Source organism: Drosophila santomea, chromosome 2L, assembly GCF_016746245.2.
Source record: "Drosophila santomea strain STO CAGO 1482 chromosome 2L, Prin_Dsan_1.1, whole genome shotgun sequence".
NCBI lineage: Eukaryota > Metazoa > Arthropoda > Insecta > Diptera > Drosophilidae > Drosophila > Drosophila santomea.
The window spans coordinates 7502477-7526808 of record NC_053016.2 but is presented as its reverse complement, the minus strand read 5'-3'; the positions used below and the strand labels follow the sequence as shown (position 1 = coordinate 7526808).

The 24332-nt window shown below is 45.3% G+C and overlaps 4 protein-coding genes across 8 annotated transcripts in view; 1 reads left to right on the top strand and 3 right to left on the bottom strand.

Annotated features, from left to right (window-relative positions):
- LOC120445406 (pneumococcal serine-rich repeat protein) overlaps window positions 1–24128 on the top strand; it is a 56553-nt gene extending 32425 nt beyond the window's left edge. For all 4 annotated transcript variants that reach the window (XM_039625839.1, XM_039625824.1, XM_039625849.2 and 1 more), the window contains exons 3-7: window positions 171–921; window positions 5228–5713; window positions 5974–6448; window positions 6678–7385; window positions 22701–24128. In XM_039625839.1, the coding sequence (XP_039481773.1) occupies window positions 171–921; window positions 5228–5713; window positions 5974–6448; window positions 6678–7385; window positions 22701–23144 (2864 nt within the window). In that variant the 3' untranslated portion in view covers window positions 23145–24128. The remainder of the gene's footprint in view (window positions 1–170; window positions 922–5227; window positions 5714–5973; window positions 6449–6677; window positions 7386–22700) is intronic.
- Window positions 1141–1693, bottom strand: LOC120445450. The gene has a single exon (XM_039625896.1). The coding sequence runs from the start codon at window positions 1610–1612 to the stop codon at window positions 1211–1213; it is 402 nt and encodes a 133-aa protein (XP_039481830.1). The 5' UTR covers window positions 1613–1693; the 3' UTR covers window positions 1141–1210.
- LOC120445430 lies at window positions 18481–20400 on the bottom strand. The gene is made up of 2 exons (XM_039625861.2): window positions 19001–20400; window positions 18481–18926 (listed from the first exon to the last, which is right to left on the bottom strand). Exons 1-2 carry the CDS (start codon window positions 20179–20181, stop codon window positions 18614–18616), a joined length of 1494 nt encoding a protein of 497 aa, XP_039481795.1. The 5' UTR covers window positions 20182–20400; the 3' UTR covers window positions 18481–18613.
- Window positions 20806–21767, bottom strand: LOC120445438 (accessory gland protein Acp32CD). Of its 2 annotated transcripts, none has more exons than XM_039625882.2 (2): window positions 20959–21767; window positions 20806–20887 (listed from the first exon to the last, which is right to left on the bottom strand). In XM_039625882.2, the coding sequence occupies exon 1, from the start codon at window positions 21735–21737 to the stop codon at window positions 20979–20981; it is 759 nt and encodes a 252-aa protein (XP_039481816.1). In that variant the 5' UTR covers window positions 21738–21767; the 3' UTR covers window positions 20806–20887; window positions 20959–20978. The 2 variants fall into 2 exon arrangements, with proteins under 2 accessions (XP_039481816.1, XP_039481808.1); XM_039625874.2 differs by having other exon boundaries at window positions 20806–20891; window positions 20959–21766.
- Window positions 24129–24332: the final 204 nt, after the last annotated feature.

The following is a 24332-nucleotide window of genomic DNA, read 5'->3' as shown; positions in this document are numbered from 1 at the left end:
TTGATATTAGAAAAAAACTGTGGGAAATATCGTCTGCTTAGTTAATAGTTAAAATAGTTAATAGTTAAAACAATAATTTTTATATTTCTTAAATACCAAAACCTAGCAATTTACATACATTACTTATATCTGAACCTTGCTAGTAACTAACCCAGCAATTCAATCTTCAGTTAACGCACCCACAGACATACTGCAGCAGAAGCCAGCCAAGGCCACCACCGCCATTGTGGGCGGTCGCAGCGCAGCCCAACCGGCGACCCACGACGACCAGGAAGCGGCGACGACCGCTTCCACAGCCACCAAGCGGAAGCATCTCGAGCGGTTGGCCAGCGATCTGCGGCAGCTGGGCAAGAAGGGCAGGAGGAGGAGTCGCTCGGTTAGTCCCAGTAGTAGATATCCCACCGTTGCGGAAACGGCCAGAATGCTTAGCGAACGATCGCTGCTGCTCAGCGGATATGGAGCCATCGAGAGCAGTGCCAAGAAGCTGAGCGAAGCGGCCACCGGTGGTGCCGTGGGTGGGAGTGGTGCTGTCGGTCAGGCTGCCACGCCCACCACCAGCCAACTAAGTGCACCCGCCTCCTCAGCATCGTCCTCCTCCATGTCGTCCTCCTCCGCTGGCAGCACTTGCAACACCAATGCAAACACGGCATCGGTGGCGGCTGCCTATGCTGCTTTCTATTTGGAGAAGGTCAAGCACGAGAAGTTGGACAATCACAAGGATGCGCCGATGGTCACCATACACAATAACAACAACAACAACAACACCATTAACAACAACAACAGCAGCAGCAGCAGTAGCAGCATCAACAACCATCAATCGAGTCAACCAAGTCTGGGCCACAGCGTCAAGAGGGAGCGGCTCAGTCCAGGGAGCAACAGCAGCAGCCACAACGGCGAACTCACCGTCAGCTCATTTGCCAGGTGAGTGGAAGAGTGAAGGGTGAAGGGTGTCTTGGGAGTCATAACTAGGTGGTACTCCAGACATGGCTTATTGAATCATTGATTCATTGCATCAGTGATTCGTGATATAACCGTGACCCATGTGATCAGCTGGAAATGATTCATTGAGCTGATCAACCTATTCTAATTGGTTTGTGCACTCATAGTGTAAGGTTTATATAGCAAAAGTGCTTAAGGCGATTCTAATATGAAGATAGTAATTAATTTCATTTAACAATTATAAAATTAAACACACTCGATCCGCTAGTCTCTATTTGGGCTTGCAGTTCTCATTACACTTTGGGTGTTTCTCCACGTGATTCTCCGAGTGATCTTCACCATCCGTATCCGACATGTCACACTGCTCGCTGTGAATGATGTGGTTGTAGTGCTCACGCCGCAACTCGAGGAACCTCATCCTGCGCCGGAGTCGCTGCTCCGGAGTTTCCTCGGTCACGACGAAGGTATCGCTACTTGGCAAGGATATGACAACCGAGGGGGCATTTGAAATATCAGGACGCGGAGTGTTGATGGTTCGCAGAATCGAGGGTGATGCAGTGATGGTGGGATTGGACCAGGAAAGCTGATCTCTGGTTTCGATCTGAGTGGAATCGTCGTCACTGGAATCATCATCCAACTGTTCGGTCTCCTCTTTTTTGGCCTTGTCAGACATATTCCGAAGACTTACATTGAAAGTTAATTGCTATTAAATCACGTAAATTTCAGAGCCATGTTGATTTGGAAAAGTAAAGAGTGAGATGGATTTTCACAGTCGAACTCGCTACTATTTTAGACAATTTATCAAGCGAATTCGACGCCTGTCGACGCCTGACAAATTAATTAACATTTTAATAAATTAATATCTCGAAAAGAAACCAAACCGATGCGGCTTCCGTTCGCAGCCAATGGTAAATTAATCAAAACCACGAAACAAAAAGGCAGCCAACACGAATGTGTCTACACAAGAGCACGCTTTTGCTGTCAAAAAGAGGCAATAACAAAGAACCCGCCAAGAAGAGGAAAGAAAAACAACCAGAAAAACTTGAATTTAAAAACAAATAAGACAAAAAAAAATAAATAAGGCCCCTTCGGCGACTAAATGTGATTTGACAAGCGAAATCAACAGCAATTAATACGCACAACTAAATTAATGGTGTTAAAGATTATATATTAACTAATATAAATAATGCCAACTTATCTGCCGAGCGCAAAAACCAACAACACTACCTTAACAAGCCTTAGGCCTTAGCACAAAGATACAAAGATACATAGATACATAGATACGGGTTGGGCTGACCATTTTAATATTAATGAGACATGCTAGTCCATCGGCACCTGGGGTGTGGATGGATGTTGTTGAGTGGGGTGCGACCACGACAGATTTGGATTTACCACAGTCTGTGGTGAACCGTGGATTCACTCATTCCGCTCGGGGTGGTCGTCTGAAGACAGATTCGATAAGCCGCATAATTTTCATAATTTATAATTGTTTGGACACAAATTAGAGTGGCTTATTAAGCCAGCCCTAATACGATATGACAAATGAATGTTTTAGGGCCGGGCGAAGAACTTGTTTGAGGACTGTGCTTATATCATAAATACGTTATGAGACTTTTGAAGAATTAATGTAAATTCGATGCTTATTCGCACCTGTCGAACACAACTGATTAAATGTATCCCGTGTTGAAAATGCCGAATGTTATATAGATATAGTTATTGACATAACTCGATTTTGCCAGGTGCCCATTGACAAAAATACGATGCCTTTCTGCTCCACTCAGCTTGTATTTTATTTTTTTCTTATTTATATCATTATTTGCATATTCAATACATGGACTAAAATTTTGTTTAACTTTTTTCCAATGGTTCGTCAAATGGGTTCTTAAGTTCTTTTGTTTCTTATTTTTTCTGCGGAACTTTACGTCAACCTTACAAATACTCTTGGAAATATGCGAAATCCTGTGCCGTTTAAACATATTCATACAGTGCGTTTCACAGCAATATATGTTATTTTCTGAATGTAAAATACAATTAATAAACCAGTTAAAAACTGTGCTTATATAAGATTTGGATGTTAGGGTACAAATACCAGGTCGGTCAATGGAATTCTTTCTTGCTAATGCTGTTTGTGAGTTTCGAACCGCACCGTATTCACATACATTTATTTTTATTAGGGACTTTTTGGGTCTTGTGTAGGCGTAACAATAGACACCATTTGCATACCGAGGCGGTCACATGTTTGCCGGTTGTATAATAAAAACCAATTAGGCATGCCACCGATCTAAAGATCTTGGACAACCAGAGCACCCAAACCGTTAGACTTCGTAGACATCGAGATTGGGTGAAGTTGTCGGAACTGGGAGGGCGATCAGTGGCAGTAGCCAACATAATCGCCACCATAAACCATTTTTGCAATGCTTTTTTGCTTCCACTTCTTTATTTCGGGTTGATCTGGTTGCTGTTCAAACAATTGCCAAGAACAAGCAACAAAACACAACTAAGTAGCTGCTACCAATCGCCAAAGCAATTTGCAATAATCAACATTTTTAACAAAACCAAAAAAAAAATTACTAAAAAAGATACAACAGAAAAAAATGAGACAAAAACGAGCAACAAAAAAAAAAACGTTGTAAGCAACAAGAGGCAACAACGAACCGGCAAACGAACAAAATAACAGCAAAAAATCGACAACCAACAGATCACGATAAATCAATGGCAACAACAACAGTTGAGTGGGCAGGGGGCACCAAAGGGGGCGGGGCAGGTGGTTGGGGGAAGGGGGAGGAGCGATACGGGGAGGCAAGCTAGGCGGCAAGCTGCTATATATAAATTTGGTGCCGCAGCCTCCGAAAGAGCAACACGACATGACCAACGACCAACGACCAGCGACGACGACGACGTGCAGCACGAGTTGCTCTGCCATAGCCGGGCCTTGCCACAACCACCTAGTCATGTGGCATGCAACCAGTGGTGGCCAAAAACCACCTAGCCAAAATAAAGCTGGAAAACAGAAGATGCTATTCTTGGCTATTCCCTAAGAAACCAAGGAAAACATAGGTTATATGCTATAGAATCTATAATATGGATGAACAGAATATATTTCAATAATAACATTCAGATGTGACCTTTGTGTGGGTAGCATTACATTTCACCTATTATTTGATACCCATTAGTAGTTAAAAATCGCAACTGCCACCTCTGGCCCTGTGGCGGCATGCAGCACAACGCTCTCGACGAGCTGAAATAGAAGCAGGCACTTGCAGCTGCCACCGGCTGTGGCATGGTTCGGTTTAGGAGGTGACCGCTGCCGCCACTGCGAATCTGGCCAGAAATCTATGCTGATTATTTTCTTTTCGGCCAACATTCAGTTGGCTTGGCTCGTGTTGCATTCGAAGAGCTGAATGGCTAATGGGTGGATATTGGAGCGGGGGCAAGGTGGAGCATTCGACTGCGCCTTGCTGGTGGCATGCTTGGTAGTTGCATATGAGTTATGGCCATGCCATCCAGATTGTAGTCCACAAATGCTCAACATTGGTTAACATGAAATGTTTCGTTTCGTTTGGATCCGAGAGCATCTGAAATGAAATTGTTTGGGAAATGTTCCGTGATCGTCCTAACAAGATTGAAAGTTACTAAAAGAATTATGGGTACACTGTCAGGAATACGGTTGTAAAGAAGATGCATTGTAGTGGAAATAATAGCTTAATTCTAGACCTTCTTTATGGTATCGTCACTTCCATTTGTTCTACTTACCTGTTTCAATTTAAACTAAGCGTAAGCTCTCCCAGGCTTCTCAACTGCATACCAGTTTGTGGACTCCTTTCGCCAGGGAACTCCTTGCAAAGCAGTTCCCATGTCAAATCGCATCTGTAATCGCATTATGACCAGAGACTTGCCACTTCTCCAAAGAATTAAACTAAATATCAAACTTCCACAAGACGTACATCGTGATCGCAGCTGGCTGAAAGTCTTGTGCGCCATTTTTCATAGGAGAGAAGATCTCACGGAAGCCACTCATTAGCATGTCAAATAAGCCAAGAGAACTTGGCTCAGATGCTGTGCGGAATGACAAATAATCCAATTGTATGCGACACCTTTTTCTGGCGTTGAATGAGAACTCGAGATAATTAAATATAAATGCAAATTTACGAGAAATCATGGGGTATACTAGTAAATATATCAGGCTGATGTCACACTCTCCCACTTATGCAAAACCTGCTAAATGTTCACTTTAACATAACTAATCCATATGATATTTTGGCATTTTTTCTCTGCCTCTTTCTCACAGATCTCGCAGCGCCACGCCCTCGTCGTCATCGTATCGTGGTGCTGGTGGTGGTGGTGGTGGTGGTGCTGGTGGTGGTGTCTCGCCCAGCCACCAGCAGCAACAACAACAACAGTCCCACCAGCAGCAACAGCAACAACGCCTTAGTCCGCCCAGTGGCCCATCGATGGCAACAGCAACCAGCACATCATCATCATCGGCATCATCATCGGCATCAGCATCGGCATCAGCCACTGCAGCCACACACATGCCGCTGCACAATTTGTCAACGAATTTGCTAAATAGCATTCAGCAGGCTGCCAGTCAGCAGCAACTGCGCAGCAGCAACAGCAGCAGCAACATCAGCAGCAACATCAGCGGCAGCGGCAGCAGCAACACCGCCAAATCGGATGGTGGTGCCGCCTCAAATGCCGCGGATTTCTCCACCCGCAACTATTCGGACATTATGCGATGCCTGGCGGCCAAGTACAACAATGCCAATCCCAATGAGTGAGTTTCCAGTCCGCCCTGAAATAACTTTATATTTTCGTAGGCAAAAAAATGTGGGAACATCGTTTATTACATCAATTATTTAAGAAAATCAAATTTAATATGAAAAGATGCTTATTAAAGGTTTTAAACTATATTCGCTTACTTTAATATTCGAAATAATACAGAAATTGCTTGGAATCTTATAAAAAATATATTTGTTTAAACTACCAAGTTTCTGAATTATTAACCAATTTGTGCAACATTTTCTCTCCGTGCAGCAATAATGCAACGCGACGCAATTCCTACTACGACGGCAACACTTCGGCGGCAACAGCCACTGGCGGAGCAGGCGGTGTAGGTGGCGGAGGAGCAGGAGGCACAAACTCTGCCCCAAGCAGCGCCCTCAAGTCGACCAGCACCGCCGGCAGCACAACGTCCACTGCCAAGAAGCTCTCCCCATCGGCCGCATCGGCGGCGAACAGTGCTGCCGTCAGTCTGCCCAAGGAGGCCAAAGTGAGTGTGGCCGGTGGTGCAGGTGTGGGTGGTGCGGCAGCTAGTGGTGGTGGCCCGTCGCTGTCGCAACTAGCTCCACCACCCACCGCTCCATCGCCCACGGAGCAGGCCAAGAGCCAAATGGCCGCCGTGGTGGCAGCAGCAAGTGTTTCGCCGTTTATGACCAACTTTCTGCCCTTCTCGTCCGGCATTTTCCCGCCGCTGATAGACATGAGCAGCACCCAGGCACTGCTGACACTGGTGAGTAACATTAGCGAGTAGTTCCATTGGAGGTCAACCTCTGCTATTTAAGGGGTTATGTATTTGGCAATATGTAGGTAGTACCACTTTATTAACAGCAAAGTAGGAAATCTTATTGTGCACCCACTAGAAGTACTACTATAAGCTTCGTTGGTTCATGTAACTATTTTGTGTTTTAATCAATCCCTTCTCTTTTCTTGTACCATTTCATCCAACCCGATCTCCGCAGGCGCGTGCTGTGAAAGATGCCGAAATCCAGGAGATTCTGCGCAGCAAACAGCAGCGCTCCGGTTCAAATGCCTCGTCGCCGAGTGCGAGTGCGGCGGGCACACCACGTTCCAGTTCCACCCTGAATGCGGCACTGCATCAGGCAGCCCAATTTGTTACACCCGCTCTGATCTACTCGGCCCAGCTGCAACAGCAGCAGCAACAACAGCAGCAGCAGCAACATCAACGGCAGCAACAGCAGCAGCAATCGCATCACGCTTCGCGGCAGTCTAGTCCACGTTCCACCAATGATTCCTCGACGGTGGCGCCCATCGGTGACGGCGGCGGTAACTCCTCGATTGCGTCGGCGGCGCCATTGGATTTGAGCTCCCAGCCGCCTGCAGCCAAGCGCTTCAAGGCAGAGCGTCGTGCCAGCTCCACGGCCACCACGGCAACAACAGCCACCACAGGCTCATCCACGTCCACACCATCCCCGCCACCGTTGGAGCAGCACGACGATATCAATTCTGGCAACGCCAACGCGGTCCTAGGCACGGGAGAGGGTTCTGCAGCGGGATCATCGGGAGCAGGAGCCGGAGCTGGAGTCGGAACAGGAGTTGCCAAGGCCCGAAGACGATGTCAGGCGCAGAGCGAGGAGGTTAACTCCTGGTCCGTGGACGATGTGTGCGGCTTTGTGGGCGGAATTGATATATGCGCCGAATACGTTCAGGTAGGCCAACCAAACCGAAACCAAACACAACATTCTCCCTTTTAGCCCATTTGTAGTTGATTAAGCAGGGAGATTCGATGCGATGGAGAAAGGAGCTTTTCTGCATCAACTAATTGAGTTTTATGGCCCAGCTGGCAGGGCTAAATAAATCAGATCTTAGAAAGTAAACTACCAAACAATAACCAGTCCTGCTAAGGTATTAATCTAGGAAAATGTTTAGGTTTGATAGTCTCCTTAAGAAAACTATTACATTTTTAAAAAAACTCCTTTTCAATGATTTTTTGAACCTAGTTGCCTCATATCCAAATGACATCCTCTAACTTGAAGATCCTTGTAGATCCTTTGGAATGCATTAATCACTTCCAATCCTAAAGCCCATCGCCGGAGTCAAAGCTCATTTACTCAATGAAACTGTGTGGTTGTGTGAACTTCCTGTCGCAAACCGAACGAATGTCGAACTGGGAAGATTAACAACGTATTGGGACTTGAACTCGCCATGACCGGCATGAACTCTCTGGCGGCCATTAATATTGTGCCACGCGAGATTCAGCCTTTACTTGACTTAAACTTAAACTCCAGATGCCCAGGTACGAGCTGCGTTGGCCAAGTTCGAGAGCCAAATGCTCCACATAGGCAGCTCTTGGCCAGGTGATCTTTACGACCAGTTCCGGCAAGTTGAACGACTTTTGATCGCTCGGTCAGCCTGGGCCGGCTCTTGCTCATGCTCTTACTCTGGCTGTTACTGTAGCTGTAGCTGTAGCTGCTGCTCTGGATCTGGCTTTTCCCCCGGCTTTTGGCCATGGCGATGGCGATGGCGATGGCTTCGACTGGCTTTTGCGGTCGACGATCGGTCAACGTCAGGCATCATTACCAGACCCAGTTCAGGATCTGGCTGCACTCTGCGGCGACTGCACAACGCGTTAATGGAGTGAAAACATGGCCTAGGTTCAGTTCAGTTCGGCTTGGTTCGCTTGCATCGAGAGGAGAGCCAACAATTAAGCCGGTCGGAATGGCAGGACAACGCGGCTCCAGGTGTTGACACATTTTGATGCATATTAGCTGGCAGAGATGGGGCCTTCAAAGTCGTCTAATTAGCACGCCGAAAGCGGCTTAGCGTGGCGTGCATTCGTAGATGAACTAAATCTGCTTAAAATACAAGATATCGGCGGGCCAAACTGATGATGATGGAACCAGTTTGGAGGCCGTCATGTTGACTCCTCCCCGACGCGCGAGGTTGGCGATAGACAAAAAGGCAATTGGCGTAATATTCAATTGAATTTATGGCCACAACGACACTGGTCGCTGGTCGCTGGTCGCTGGTCGATGGTAGTTGGATGTTTGGATGTTTGGCTGGTCTTGGTCTTGGGCTCGGACTTGGTCTTGGTCGCCTGAACACCTTTTGTGGAGCTGCTGCTGCTGCTGCAGTTGCATGAACTTGTTCCGCCAGGCCAGGCGATAGAAAAGACCAGCCTCGTTTCTGTTACCTTTTTATTTTTTTGCTTTCAGACTTTTCAGTCTTTTTTGTCGTCGTTGTCGGTCGTTGAGATATTGTGGAGGTTGTAAATATTTAGTGCAGAGGTTGACTCTCGCAGGCCGTGGAAATCTATATGAAGACATTGAGAACTGGTTCAGTGACATTGTCCGACGACAACAACGTTGTCGCATCATGTTGCAGTCGTACGACGACGGACAGCGTTGCAAGTGTTATTGATATTGCCTCGGTGGAACTCCTCCTCCTTCAACTGGGAACCCCCCCTCCCCCCACTCTCCCCCTTCATTTTCTAGGAGCACGCATGGGTGGCTTTTGCGATCCCTGCCAGGGTTTATTATCGCCAGGGTATTCGCCATAAAAATGCAGATGAAGTCATAAGTTGGAGCCAACCCAGCCCATGGCCAGTTTTGCGATCCTCAGCATTTTCTAGTACTGGTTTGGCAAACGCAGCAGGATGCGATATTTTCTGCATTTTAAATGTTCAGATTTATGGCTATATTAAAGCACAATAATAATTTCTATGCGTGATCACAAGACACGAGCTACGGGACGGAGCCCTTCCCCCTTTTTCTCGATCCCCTCGTTCCACAGTTTGTCATGAATTATTCGCTGATTAAGTGCACTGAGCAGGTAGCAGGTGGGTTGGATGCCTGGAATGCGAGGAAACACAAGTCCAAGAGGAGCTTGGAAACTCGATCAATGAAACTCGATGGTCAGATCACAGGAGCAGATTTGGATGTCGTGGGATGCGAATCTTTAGTCGTTTCGTTTGACAACAGTCTAAACTTTTGTATTTAGCAAACTTACCAGTTTGAGGGCATGCCAAAGTTGTGATTTAGTTGTAGTGTCACATATCTTCAAATACCTTAAGCATCATGGAGATAGCTAGATTTAATTGAGATCTAATGATTTGGTATACAACTTTTTTAAATGAGTGTACAACTTTAACCCCACAATCAAAGTTCACAATCAAGTCATTACCGACTTCTCCATTGCCAATTTCCCAAGAAACTCAAGATGACGAATTCGCCAATTGTAGCAAGAACTCGGACAAACATCTCCAAACCCATTCGCCTTGTCAATCTATCAGCATTCCGCCTTGAACTTATTTGGAGCGAATTAGTTTCTGTCGGTTAATGACAGACCAGGAATGTTCCACTTGGCTCCCAAAAAAACGTGTTTGGGCCCAAAAACGAAGCTGTCAGAAAGAAAAAAAAGAGTCAACGCAGCAGCGGCCAACGCAGACTTGAACCCTAAGAATCATCGCCAGGCTCCGCATTTGGGTCTCCATCTCCATCTTGGGCTGTATGCGATGTACTCGCAGTGCTGTGATCTCTGGCACTGGGGCTCCCCTAGTACTTATTGTATTTGACATGCCAAATGCCAAAAGTACACGTAGGCGTCATAAGATTCATGACTCGAACGAGTTGACTTTGCCTTCTAGCCCACGACGATTGCTCTGGGATCTTTGGGCTTGGATCGGTTTCGTGTCTGTCGGTTCTGTCGGTTCTGTCTGGCGGTACACCAACGTGTTATTGTTGCTCTGGGTTCACATAAATGTCAAGCATCGGCAACATGGAGATCAACTCTGTAGCTCTACATTTTGCACCGTGGCTAACGCCCCCGACAAAATAAAAAAGAGAAAAAATGCGAGGCAAACTATGTTTGCAGTACCAGTGCCAGTACCCAGTACCCAGTACCAGTATACCAGTATCTCCCCGTTTCGTATGCATTTCAAAGTCGACCCTATTATTAGGCATAAGGTTTCATCGTTCGCGTAAACACAAACAGCGAATGCAAAATCCACGTAGTCATCATCATCATCATCGTCTTCGTCGCAGTCGCAGTCGCAGTCTCAGATTCAAATTCAGATTCAGATTCAGCAAATGTCAAAAACCCCCGGGCTAGACTCGCACTTGTCACTTGAGCTTGGGCCTGGAGGTCTCCATTGCCATCCACAAACATTCGATTAGATGCTGCCCCTCTGCTCCTCTGTATCGCCAGTCCACTCCCTTTCGCATTATTTGTTTATCTTAATTCGTATTAAAGTTAGATTTTTTATCGCCCAGCCAACTCGTTACTTTGGCTCAGGCCGGGGTCTCCAAGTCCGGATCTTGACTTTCCTGCTTTTGCCATGGAGTAGAGTGGAGTGCAATGGTGTGGTGTGGTGTGGAGTGGAGTGTGCAGCCTTCTCATCCATAACTGTCACATGGCTGACTTAAGTTTTATTTATTTTTATATTGGCCTTTTGGCCAGGCACTCTTTTTGGCCAACTGCGACCCAAGACCCAAGTTCCCGATATATCCCTCTGGCCATATCTCTAGTTCTCCCCTTTTCGTCTTCACTTCTCTTCTTTTCTTTGCAAAAGGGAAATGCACCTCGGTCTGTGTGTTTGGTTTTCGGAAAATTGATTTGGAAAGTTGCATTAAAATGCAATTTGTTGGTTTCTCGAGTGCCGTGTGTGTGCGTGTGTGAGTGCGGCGAAATGTGTTATGTGGCCAATGAGTTGGGGTTTTTCTTCTTTTGTCCAGGAAGTGTGACGAGGCGTTGTGCCACATACAAAAACAAAAATTTGAATTTATATTCGGTTAAGCCGAATGACAGAGATGTGAAAGAAATCTTTATGTTGTGACTTAGCTAAAGAGGATTTCATTGAGTTTTAGTTTCGCTAATCTCGGAATTCGGCTCTAGTTTATGGATATTTGAATTTAATAAGCTGCATTTAAAGTATGCTGCTATATTTTCTAATAAAAGTAATACCCTAAACATTAAAACCATAAATGTGCGATTTTTCGAAAAGCGTTCCATACATTTAACTGGAGCAACTCCCTGTGAAATTCCAAAGTTTTTAGCTACCAGAGAGTAGCCTGCAGTTCGTTTTGCCCAGAAAAGCAACCTCATATTAACGGTGCTTTGTGGCGAATACCAAAAAACTTTCATAGCCCAAAGAATCAATGCTAGAAAAAAGGAAATGTAGGAAAAGGAAAACAAATCACCGACCGACCTGCCTAATGATTATAAACGTAACAATCTAGTTTGCGGCGTTGGCGGTCAACGCATTATCAGCGAAGCAACAACAACTGCAGCAGCAGCAGCAGCACAATAACGGCAGCAACTACCGCACACGAGCAGCAGCAGCCGCAGCAGCAACATCAGTGTGCAACAAGAGGAACCGAAGGCACGTGCTAAACATGCAACTCCTACTCTTGCCGCGGCCAAGGCCCCGCAGACAGAAAAACAGACAGCAGTTTTGGTCTCGGCCACAGACACGACCATTCACTCAAGAGACAGCGGCAACGAAGCCGCCTCCTTCTCATCCACCTCGTGCAACTCCTCCAACTTCTCGAGCTCCTCCAACTCCTCCAACTCCTGCAGCTCAATCGCGAGCCACAAGACCAATATGCTACCATTAATCCATGAATTACTTAAAACCACATTCCGTGCAGCGGCGGGTGGAAGCGTCGAGGGGCCCACATTTAAATTGCCCGCTTACCGCCATATTTCAATATATTGCTCCGGTCGCAGAGCTTCCTATTTTCCCCCCCTCCCATTTTTTCCTTGGTGGCTTCCACTTTTTGGCCGCCTACGAAATGTACGAACAAAAATTGACCAAAGACAAGCAATTTCTTGCCTCGCGTTTGGCGTTTTCTTTCCCCTCGTTTTTGATAATGTTGCACGATAATGATGTCGTCTGTTTGATGATGTTGCTGCTGCTGCTGCTGCTGGGCCTGGAACTTGAAACCGGCAAATTCGACCTGCTGTGGCACTTGGAAGAAATGGGCAGAGAACAGAACCAAACCGAAGCAGGATCCAAACTATTGTATAGATATACTGGGGTAAAAGTTAGGTTCTCTTTGAGGGTTTGGGGGCAGAAATCACAGCACGAAAGCAAATGATCGCAATCGAGGGGAGCTTTATGCGGCACAGTAGGGTTCAGTTTATTGGGGATTTTGTTTACTTGTCTAAGAAGTAACCCTGAGCACCGCGACTCTTTTTGAAATGTAAATCGAAAAAGGGAGTTTAGTTAAAGCAAAAGAAACGAACTGTGTTAAATACCACATACACCACCCTTCTTATAAATGAACAACTCTCACTTGGAATTTAAAGTAGATGGGCAGTAGATAATAATTAACCCGTTTGGCCCTTTTGCTGACCTCCGTCCCACTGTGCACGCCGGACTGGAGCAGAGGTTAGATGAAATGTGCACAAGGCGGAGGTTATAAGGTGGCCACGGCAACAGAGCTGCCATTTAACTGACAGTCAGCAGGCAGCGGCAAACTCAGGCAGCAGCCCCCATTGAGACCCCAGAGACCTCAAGACCAAAGCCAAGACTCGGACTCAGCTGAAGCCAGCGCATGACTGGAAGCAGCCAAAGCGAACCAAACCGAACTGAAAAACAACCAAGAAATAAGCCAACCAGCAGAGAAGTCGGCCCCAAAGTCAAATGCCAAGCAGCAGATCATGCCGGGTCTGTGGGTCTGCTGTTTTGGGGTCTTCGGTTTGAGATCTGGGGTCTAGGGTCTGGGGTCTGGGGTCCAGGGTCTTCAAAAACCTCGGACCCAGGCAGGTCGTTGCAGCCAACGTCGCTCGTGGTGTGTTATCAAAGCTGATGATGATTATACCCACTTGCACGCCTTTTTTGTGCCCCTACAGGAAGCCAACCCAAAGACGACCTGGCTTTTGGTCATGAGCGGCTTGGAGTGAGTGGAGTGGAGTTGCCTGAGCCTTGCCAGCAATTGGCTACTCGTCGCCATCGCCATCGTCGTCGTTGTTTTAGTCGTTGTAGTCGTCGTCTTCGTCTTGTTGCATGCATTATTATTATGCGCATGCGCGCAGTTGGCCATATAATCTAAAATTGTATCTTTGGCGTGTAACCCGGGGCACTTTTGCTTCTTCTTGGGCTTCGGCTCCTGCTCCTACTGCTTCTACTGCTGAGCCCAACGAAAGCCAATGCAACCAAATAAACTGATTATGTGCCTACCGCTCTCTGCAGCGAAATTAACAGCCCCATCTCCAGTGGACCTGCCATCCTCCATGCTCTCCTCAGTTCGCCAAACCCCCCGATGGATTGGATTGGATTGGCTAGCCTTCTTTACTTTTTTTTTTTGTTTCTTTGGCTCCCCAAAGGCTTTGTTCGGTGAGCGGGTCACATGAAATTTGCTAATATTTTGACCTTAAGATGTAATATCTGTGCTGGCCCCATTGTGCACAGTGGCACAAGGTCTGACAATCTCATCCATGTATATGAGACTTAAAATATGAAAACATATTTCTGCCATATACTAAGTTTTCTTAATTGAATTCAGTTGTTTTCGTTGGCTTATAAGTATCCAAATATCCAACCAAACCATTAAAATATTTTCTTTAACTATTTGATGTTCATATTATTAATCAAAAATAGCCTAAAAGTGCAGAACCACTCTTATCCATGGTTTTATCAGCAATTTGCACAACTCGCCCACTGTCCCACTGTTCGCTTCTTTGGTCCGCCAGCGGCAGTAGCTGTGAAATAAAAATAAAACTTATTTATTACATCTGTCTAAGTCGAGGACCTGAGCCGGAGTTCATTACTCGGCCTGGGGGCGAGTGTTCGATAATTTATTAAATTATTTAAATAATAAGCGGGCAATTTGGTTCGCTGTTGTTGCTGCCAACAGTTTGGTGATTGATATAGAATACAGTTCTTTTCGATCGAAGATGAATATAGTTAGCTGGCAAATCAATCAGAGGATGAATGGCCTAGACTGGCAATTTCCAACACTTTCGGTGGAAAGTGGAAAAGCGCGGACCTTTCAACATCTGCCCTTCACCAATCCCCGATGACCAACTATCTGCTAAAAAAAAGATCGCTAGTCGAGGCTGTTCTGCTCTACATGCCAATCAAATGCTACCTCAGATTGCAGATCCAGATCCAGATCCCAGAGTACAGAAAACAGAGTACAGAATACAGATTCCAGAACACAAACTAAAGACTAAAGACCGGGGCCACCTAGTAGTCGAGAGCGAGTGCCTCGAATGCGTAACAAGATCAAACCGCAGCCACCGCACTCGGGAGCTCGGAACTTGGAAGTTTGAAGCTGGAAGTTGGAACTTGGTAGTTGGTAGCTGGAGTTGGAGCTGGAGCTGAGCAGAGGATGTTTGGCATTAAGCGTAATTGTTGGTTTGCTGGGCTGAATACAAAAAAGAGTAAAATATCATTAAATACTCGGTACCAAAATCAAAATCAAAGCCAAAGACACAAGTGAAGTGTAGCCGCGATGCTGATGCTCCACAAGTCAACCTTTCGATACCCTGTAATGCTGACAAGAAGTTAGTAACACAATTTATGATCAAATTTATAGGTGCTTAAATTACAGAACCACTTAACTGAGGCGTCTGTTACGTCCCCATTTAAAAACCAATCTTAAATAAGTTTATATCCACTCACATATAATGTAAGCTCTATTAGAAAACGTTTGTTTCTATTTTTATCATTCTGCTTGCAATTTTTCCTTTAGCTTAAGTCTAGTTACATTTTAATAATAGTCAAAGGTTAAAAAAAAGTAACCAGAAGAGATCGTAAATGTGTTGTATATAAACACACATAAGTAAGCAAAAAGCCTTAGTTTCCGCTGGCCAAATGTTAAATGATATATTAGGCGGTAACTCCTAGTCGAGCACACCCCTTTGCAGTGTCACTTCGTTCTTTCGCTTGAGGCGGGCAGCCACCGATACGAGCAAACTGAGCCAAAGGTTGCTGATGGGCAACTGGAACTGGGTACTTGCTGGCACTGCCGGCAATCAGGTCGCCGTTTCTGGACTGACTCTCCGATTCTTGGCCAGCTCTTTCGGTACGCTTTTGCTTTTGCGTTTGCTTTTGGCCCGGCCCTGGCTTGGGACGTGGCCAGACATGAAGAATTACAATGAGTAGGTAGTTGGGCGCAATTGACGGTGGGGCTCAGCCTCAGTTTCAGTTTTAGCCCCACTCCCCCAGCCGAAGCCTCGACTTTGGATTTCTGGCAAAGCCGCTGCCAAAGCCAAAGAAACAACAGCTTCAACCTCTGCAAGTTGGCAGCAGGTCGGCCCACGTTCCGCGATCAGCGCTCCACTCAACTGGCGGCTGGGCGAGCTCCCGGGCATAGGTAGCACAAAAAGCTGTTCAATTTAGAATTCAAATTGTTGTCTTCGCTTCTTGTCATCCCCTCCCCTCCCCATCCCTCCCCTCATCATCATCATCATCGTCATCCTTCCTTCTCCTCAGCTGCCCCTCCATTTGCCAGGCATTTGGTTGTTTGGATGGCTGACTGGCTGGCTGGCTGGATAGCTGGCTTTAGGGTTAAGCAGGTCAAAATCCGTACAACTAAATTGAGCCCAGAAAATACAATTGGGCAGAGAGCAGAAGGCCCCTTTCAACCCGGGGTAGAATTCATTTTTGCGCTGCACTCTCGGCTCTTCAAATTAAAATGTATTTGGCGGGCAGTGAAAAAATTGAGGCGGCGGGAGGGTCGGAAAGAGCGTCCGCTGGGTGACCAGAAGCAGCCAGAAGCACTTTTGTAGCTGCTTATTAGTGTGATGTGTCTTTTGGGCAAAAACTCGTCGGATTCGGGATTCGAGGTACGGGTTTTTCGGGGCTTTACTTTTTGGCCTGAGCTGAAGGAGAGTGGGAAGATGTGGGGATGGAGATGGAGGACGCGGATGAAGACCTGGCACGTTTCACATTTGACGCGCCATACGCTGACCCTGCTATTAATTTATTTTGCAACCAACCAAATTCCAGAGCTTGAGATTATCCCAAGATGCTCGTTCATTCAATTTGGATCCATTTATATGCATATTGGAGATGGGTGCGTGACCGGAATATCGTTAAGACAAGATAATCTTAAAATTAATCATTTATTACTATATTTATTAATTGATTTCCCCATTTCCATCAATAGTTTTACTCTTGCTTATTGTAGATTCAAAACCTGCTTCTGATTTATAGTAATTAACCAATAAATTGAATATTTTGTTAACAACATATCACATACGAGTAGAACATCATTCTTAATAAGCCTAATCTCGATTATCACCTGCATCAAATAGTCCTTCTCTAGCATAACGTATAGCTGTTATCTCTTTCCTATCCGTATATTTTAACCAAAACAGGAACCAATTTTATGTGTCTACTTTATGATTGAAACCCACTTGAATTCTATGTAAATATTGCGCAACAAAATAACTTTATTGGGCTTAAACTTTATAGCTCTATCAAAGAAAGAAAGAAGGGGCTGAGCCAAAGCTAAAGTCGTATAAAACGAGAAAATATTTACGAGTTCTTTGGCTTGGGCTTGACTTTAAAATCAAAACGAAGCGACCTTTTGACGAATCATTCGGCAGCGTATGCAAATTGATCTTGGACATTCATTGATATCTAACCATCTGTCCATGGTCAACGTGGGTCACCAACGCTTCCCTTTCCGAAACCAAAAAAACCACCACAGTCAGGCAAAAAGCCAAACTTGAACTATAAAGTTTAATTAGATTGAAAACCGAGAATTTGATTTTGACTTGGGACTCGTGTTTGGGGTGGAGTCGTAAGATGCGTATCTCAAGTGAACTCTTTTTCGTGGCAAATATTTGCACACTCTTAGACTTATGTATGTATGTAAATATTCAATAAATTAGCTTGGATCTATTGTGTCTATCAAATAGATACGAGCTGCGAAAGCTATTAAAGCTCAGCATTCTATTGTTGCACTCATTAATATTAACGCTTAGTGTTTTGGCCAACAAAATATGAGACCAAACTAGGTCTTCTAACGCAAACAAAGTCTTTTGTTTGATGCAGCCAAATGATTTGCATATTTCCATATTTTCCACCCATTTCCCTCCTAGCCTGTGCTCTGTGTTGTCTTAAATTGCCTTCAACTGAATGGAGACCAGAGACCTGGAGTCCAATTACATTGCGTGTATGGATCTCCAGATGGCCTCGGCCCCTTAGTTTTTACTGTTTTTTTTTTCTCGAAAGGAGTTCAAAGTCAAGAGCCGAGAGCCTGAGAGACCCACAATTCAAATCTGTTTTTGGCCCGTATTGTTATGGCCAAGTTGTGCTGCTTGGTTTTTTTTTGTTTCTGGTTTTCTGGCCATTTCCTGGACTCTATTTAATGCAGACTTGTTGTTGCTGCTATTGTTGGCTCTGTCAATTATTGGCACAGAATTTAGAATGCACTTGGCTAACCATAACCATGACCACAGAGCCACCCAAATCAAAGCCCCTGCTCCTCCCGATTCCCCACATCTTTTTTTATGTAGCTATACGTTGTCCGAGCAAAATTATGACAGAGTCTAAGAACCAAGAGCTGCCCATAGGAGTAAAAGCCACCAATTTCCGGTTGGATATCGGTCTTTGCCTCGTTTTTAGCTCGTTTAGATTTCTTCTTTACCTTTTGACCAACGCTTTGTGGGAAAGGGATGCGAATAGAAATGTATACTTAAACTAAAAGAAAAGTTTAGAGAAGGTTATTAAAGTTGGTATCCGCTCTGTCACTTGACTGATGTGATAACTAAGGAATATAGTAGTAATAGATAGTAAATGTATTTACAACGCTAAGTACTAAAATAAAACGCAAACACAACTTGAACTTGTATTTATAAGCTTAATCTAATGAGTAGTACTTAATTATTACAAAACTTTATATACTTTTCTCTCTCTTGAGTAATGGAGGTGACCTGACCCCCTAGTTTATGAACCTATATTCAGACTCCTTCAGTTATGCTACCTCCCCCTGTGCCGCTGGGCCTCCTCCATCCTCAGCCTGTCGATAGCATCAAAGATCCTGGCTCGACGATCCAGCTCCCTTTGCACAGCCATCTTGTTTCGTTCCCAATCCAATTGTTGTTCTTTTTTATATGCCTTCGAATTTGTATCTGTTTCATTCAATATTTTAGTATTATAGTTACTCGTCCAGGGACGCCGTGTCGATATGGGGTGATTGTAAAGAGCTGTGTGATTCGCCGGGAATAGGCTGGGTTTTATAAAAATTGCCACATAGCCGGGCTTGGATATGCTGCGATCCTTGGGGAAGACACTGTAAAATATGATTTAATTCATTTATTAGTGTTATAAGTTGATTGTGAGTAAATCAAGGACTCTTATAGTCACCATAAGAATCCCTGGTACATATCCTGTATGGAATGGTGACCCCACCAGCTGCCAAGAACCTGCAAAGGACACGTCCGATTCCGGCCCGCATACGAACTCAATACCTTGCCGACGGATACAAAGAGCAACTCCGTCGTATTGGCCTCCACCAATTCGGCTTTTCGCATCATGAAGAGATCGTTGAATGCCGATATGACCACATCGTCATACAGATTATAAACCAACTTGTTCTCCTTATCCTGGCCAATGATCAACATGGCTGTGCGCATGGAGTTCATGATATGAGCCAGAGCCAAGAAATTGATGTTCATATCCTTGTAGTCTGGAGTGAGATAGCCCAGGAACCAGTGGCGCATGTGAATACGAACTGGGAGCTCTATGCGCGTCATTAGCAGCCAAGGACCTCCCCATTTGTTTTTGAAGTTGCACAAGATCTTGGTGGGCAAACCCCGATCTCGTTCCAGCCTAATGCCAAATACCTCGTGTAGATCCATGTCCTCACTACATGTGGCCTCCGGATAATCGAAGAATTCGGGAGGGTGTGGTGTTACCGACTCCCAGCTTCTTACGGAATTTTTTGGTAGGTTGGAGACTGGTTCTTCTTTTCCAATTGATCCGATTTCCGGTAGATCTGTAAAATGTTCCTTGGGGTTTTCCGTGTATATTTCGTCAGTTGATTTTTCGTTATCAATTGCAGTGGCCTTTGTGGATTCTGTGGTGATTTCTGTGGGCACTTCGGGAGTTTCGTATGTTGTGGCCTTCGTTTTTTTCTTTGTTGTGGATTTCATTTTTGGAGTGGTGGACCAGATCATCGTCTCAGCCGAATCACCTGAGTCCTTGTCTTCTACGCTTGGTTTCATGGTATCGCTCTTGCTCTTTTTCCGCGAATGATCCTCTGAACTCAACTCAAGTGTTTCCACTTCCTTGTACTTTTTTGAGTTCTGTTTGGACTCCCGTGAATGCTCCAATGAGCTGACCTCCAGAGTTTCTTCCTCGCCTGAATGTACCGCCGAGCTGGTCTTCAAATTTCCACCCTCAATGGGCTCCCTGGCTGTACCATTGAATCCCAGTTGGGGTGCACTTATTCTGGAGGAGCCGTAGTTGTTGAAGATAAAGCTCATGTAGTACGTCTGGCCCAGGACAATCCACGGTAGAGTTGTCCACAGGCAGAAGGTCAGCATAGCTACGCTCTACAGCTGCACCGGAACCGAAGTGAAGGTTCCTATATGGTAGCTGGGTTCCCTATATACCCTCGCTCTGTTGGCTCGTGACTAACCTTGTTAAGTAATTTAGAAAAGATACCGATTTTTAATGTGCTGACTGATTTGCCTGATTGCCATTAGATTCAATGCACAGAACTGGAATACTTTGCCGGTCGCACCTTTAATTGATTTCACAGTACTAAAAAAATTAGTATGTAATTTAAATGAAAGCATTTAAATTCTATAAATAAAAGTAATAATAAATTTAATACCTCCAAAATAACTCATACATCTAATATTATTCTAATCTAACTAATTTTTCTATTTATCTCGGTTATACCAGCGGAAATTAAGGTTTATGTTATTATACACAGTAACAGTATAAACAGAAATAGACAGGTCTTAATATTTTAATTTCGAGTGACCAGTAGTGTCCTTCATATAAGATCGCATTCAATTAGGCAATACAATAAGCTACAATGTGAAAATGCCTATGCATTCCAATTAGACTCTATTAGTTTGTCGTTTAAAGAGCTAAAAGCCAATTAAAACTCCCTTAACTATAACCCAACTGTTCCACTTGCAAATAATTAAAAAAAGCAGTTTTGGTATTTAAATTTTATTGGCATTTTAATGATAAAATCAATTGAAGTGTCTGCGTCCTTTCCAAGTCCCTCGAGCGAACCTGACTGCCAGAGAAAAGGATACGAGAACAAAGTTAGAGTTGATCGTTTTGGCCCACGACCAAGGACTTACGGTCAGATCTCCCGGTGGTGTTACATTTCCTCGTAGTCATCCTCCTTGGCTCCGGTTTCGGGACCATCCGGCACGTTGCCAGCGACGCGAGGTGCCCGTGCAGCAGGGGCTTCACTGGCCACTTCCTTGGCGGTCTGGGTCTCCTGACTGCTATCACGGGCTCCGCTGTCCCGCTGATTGGAGCCGGCATTGCTGCCGGAGTGGCCGTGGCTCTCGCTGCTCTCGTAAATGGAGCGCACGTACCGCCCGCCAAAGCTGTCGTCGATGCTGATCTCGTAGCTACTGTGGTGGCTGTGATCGGTGCGTTTACCCTCCGCTGCGGCATCCTCCTTCGAATGCCGATCCTTGGCATCCTTGCTGTCGCTGTCATCGTTATCATCGTCATGACCATTCGCTGGCGTGGCAGCATTGTCTCCGCTCGAGTCTTTGGAATCGCTGTCGGAATCGCTCTTGCCATCTCCACTACCTTTCTTATCACCGGCATCGCCATCAGTAGCCAAACTATTATCAGCGGATGTAGCGTGGTCGTCATTGGGACGATCCGTCGCCGCACTACCGTCACCTTCTTGTGAACGATCACTGGGTGCACCACCGGCACCAGCGGCACCAGCACCAGCAGCGCCACCATCGGCGCCGGTGCCTCCTTCTCCATCCGGATTATTGTTGTTGAAGGCGAAGTTCATGTAGTACTTCTGGCCCAGAGCGCCATGCTCCGGCAGATGGCCGAGGGCCAGCAGGACCAGGTAGCCAGTGAGTAGCCGCATCCGCATCCGCCACATCGCTGCAACGCTGAGCTGCCCGGGCTGTCCGACCCTCCCTTATATATAGAGATGACCGCCGTTGCCCGGAATCGAATCGATTTTACTGTAGCCGTGGCTGCTCTCGCCCATTAAAAAGGGGCAGTCCGATAAAGGCGTGTCCAAAGCAGTGCGGCAGTGCCAAGGGGCCAAATGCTGCGGAGCACAAAAACAGTGGCAGTTGTTAGTCCATGTTGCTGCACTGCAGCAGAAGCAGCAACAGCGGCCGCAGCTGCCGCGGAAACAGGTTGGCCCCCTGTTGAAGAGAGCTACGTGGAATTCAATCAGGGCCAATCTATAATAGAAATCTCATGTGGCGCGAGCTTCGCTTTGCCCAAAGGGGAGTTTGCAGCAGCAACAGCAACAGCAGGAGGCGTGTCAGTGGGGATCAGCTCGGGAGAAAAGCTGAAGGAGGGGAACGAGGGTAAATGGGGTGCCCACTCTCTGCCCACTTTCGATCGATCGTGCGTTGCAAATATGAAAATGCTACTGCAGCGAGTGCGGCGGCCAAGTCAGGCAGCTTTGGCTAAAATCGTTTTTCATTAACAATTTTAAAAGCCGCGCATTAATCACAAGTTCGCAGACACACGCGTACACAGAGAACAGAATGCATCCTGTAGATGCCCTGTGCCCACGACTTGCTGGGTAGCACAGTGGATCAAGAACATTAAGCTATTTCATAAATAATTGCAGCAAAAGAAAATGATGAGTCATATGATAGTCGATATCTGATATTTAGATGATGTACCAGTTAATTTATGTTATAAACGATGCAGCGGTTGCAAAAACTCATATTCAAGTAATTTTAAAAAAGGGAATTAAATGATATCACTTATTTTTCAAACCACTATTACCACTATGCAAGTGGCCATGGCCACCATAAATCTGCCGACTCTTCCGAAGACACCCCACTAATTCTTCTCTTTGGCTCTCTTCTCGTTGCAGTCGTTTCGTGATCAGTCCATCGATGGCACTGGCCTGCCGCTCTTAACCGAGGATCACCTGGTTAACTCGCTGGGCATGAAGCTGGGGCCGGCTCTCAAGCTGCGCTCCATATTGGCGAAGAAATTGGGCGGGCCGTGTCCGTGTGTTGCATGCGTTGCGCAGGCGCAACAAATGCTGGCACTGCAAACGGGTGGGGCAGCCGCAGTAGGAGCAGCAGCAGCAGGAACGGGAGCTGGAACGGGAGCAACATCGGCCACAACTAGTTGCAGCATCAAGTCGGAGATCTTCAATGGTGGCAGCAACGGTAGCAGCAACAGCAACAGCAGCAGCAGCAATCAGGGCAGCGATGTTGCAGCTCCGCCGGCGGCAGCAGCCAGCTCGCCCAGCAGCAGCAACATGCTGCTGCCAGTGTTGCCGTGCGGCGGATTGCAGGACGCCAGCTAGTTATTAGCGGTCCACATACGTATTTATGCTAACTAAATTGCATTTCACCTGCTAAAATGCTGTACCAAATGAGCTTTCAACAGTTAAGAAGAGAATAAGAAACAAAAAAAAACAAATAGACAAACAGACAAGACAGACAGACAAGTCGGATTGGGAGAGAATACCTTTTGTATAAAATTAAACCATAAATATGTAATTTAATGGCTAGCTAAAGTTGTAAACTTTAGGTGAGAAACAACAATAATCGCAAAGTCTTCCATTTGCACACAGACACACACACAAACAAATCATATTTGTATAACATTAATCAATTTATTAGTCAATTTAATGAGAAAGTTTTCGTTTACGTACTTAAGTGCAAAGCGCGAATTTGCATTGATTTTATTTATTTCTATGACTTTTTTCGTTTTTTAACTGCTAGTCAGTAAATGTATATTTAATAGAATTCCGCAAAATGTGAAGCAAACTTAAAAATTCAATTTTATTGTTTTGCAAATGAAGTAAAAGGCTATTTATTTTAACATTTTTATCCTACGATACGGCCGAATTGTTGAGCCCCCCCAATTGCTTTGTTCAAATTTTATTATTTTATGTATGTTTACTTTTTCTGCGGCCATGCACAGAGGAATTCGAAATTCAACTTTTAGAACTATGCATCCTTTTAAGAGCTCCAAGACTTGAAACACACACAAAACACACTATACACAAGTGAAAAAAGATTTAAAAACAAAAAAAAAAAAAAACAACACGAAACGTAAAAGAAAACGTATTTTATAGCTCCATTGTACATATTGTTTATTTAATTAGTTGTAAGTCATTTAGAAAGAGACACACAAAAACATCTTCTAACATCTAGGCCTTATGCAATGATGAACTTAACGAAACAGAAGCATATTTCTACAAAATAGGCATGAGAATGAACTTGATTTACTTTATACTTTTAATGAAAACTATAGCTATTTTTCAAAAGCTGAAGCAAATAAATTATACCAGTTATCATACAAACACAAATGCGACTCTCGCTGCAAGTTGAATGGCTGGATGTTGCACATTGCAGATCGTTGGGCGGCGGACGCCTCCAACTGGGGCGTTATGGGCACGCGGCTGACCTCCGGAGCGCTCGATGCGTCGCGGGTCAAGCGGAACCGTTGCGCCAAAAGGCAACCAAGGATGGCTGCAAAACAATTA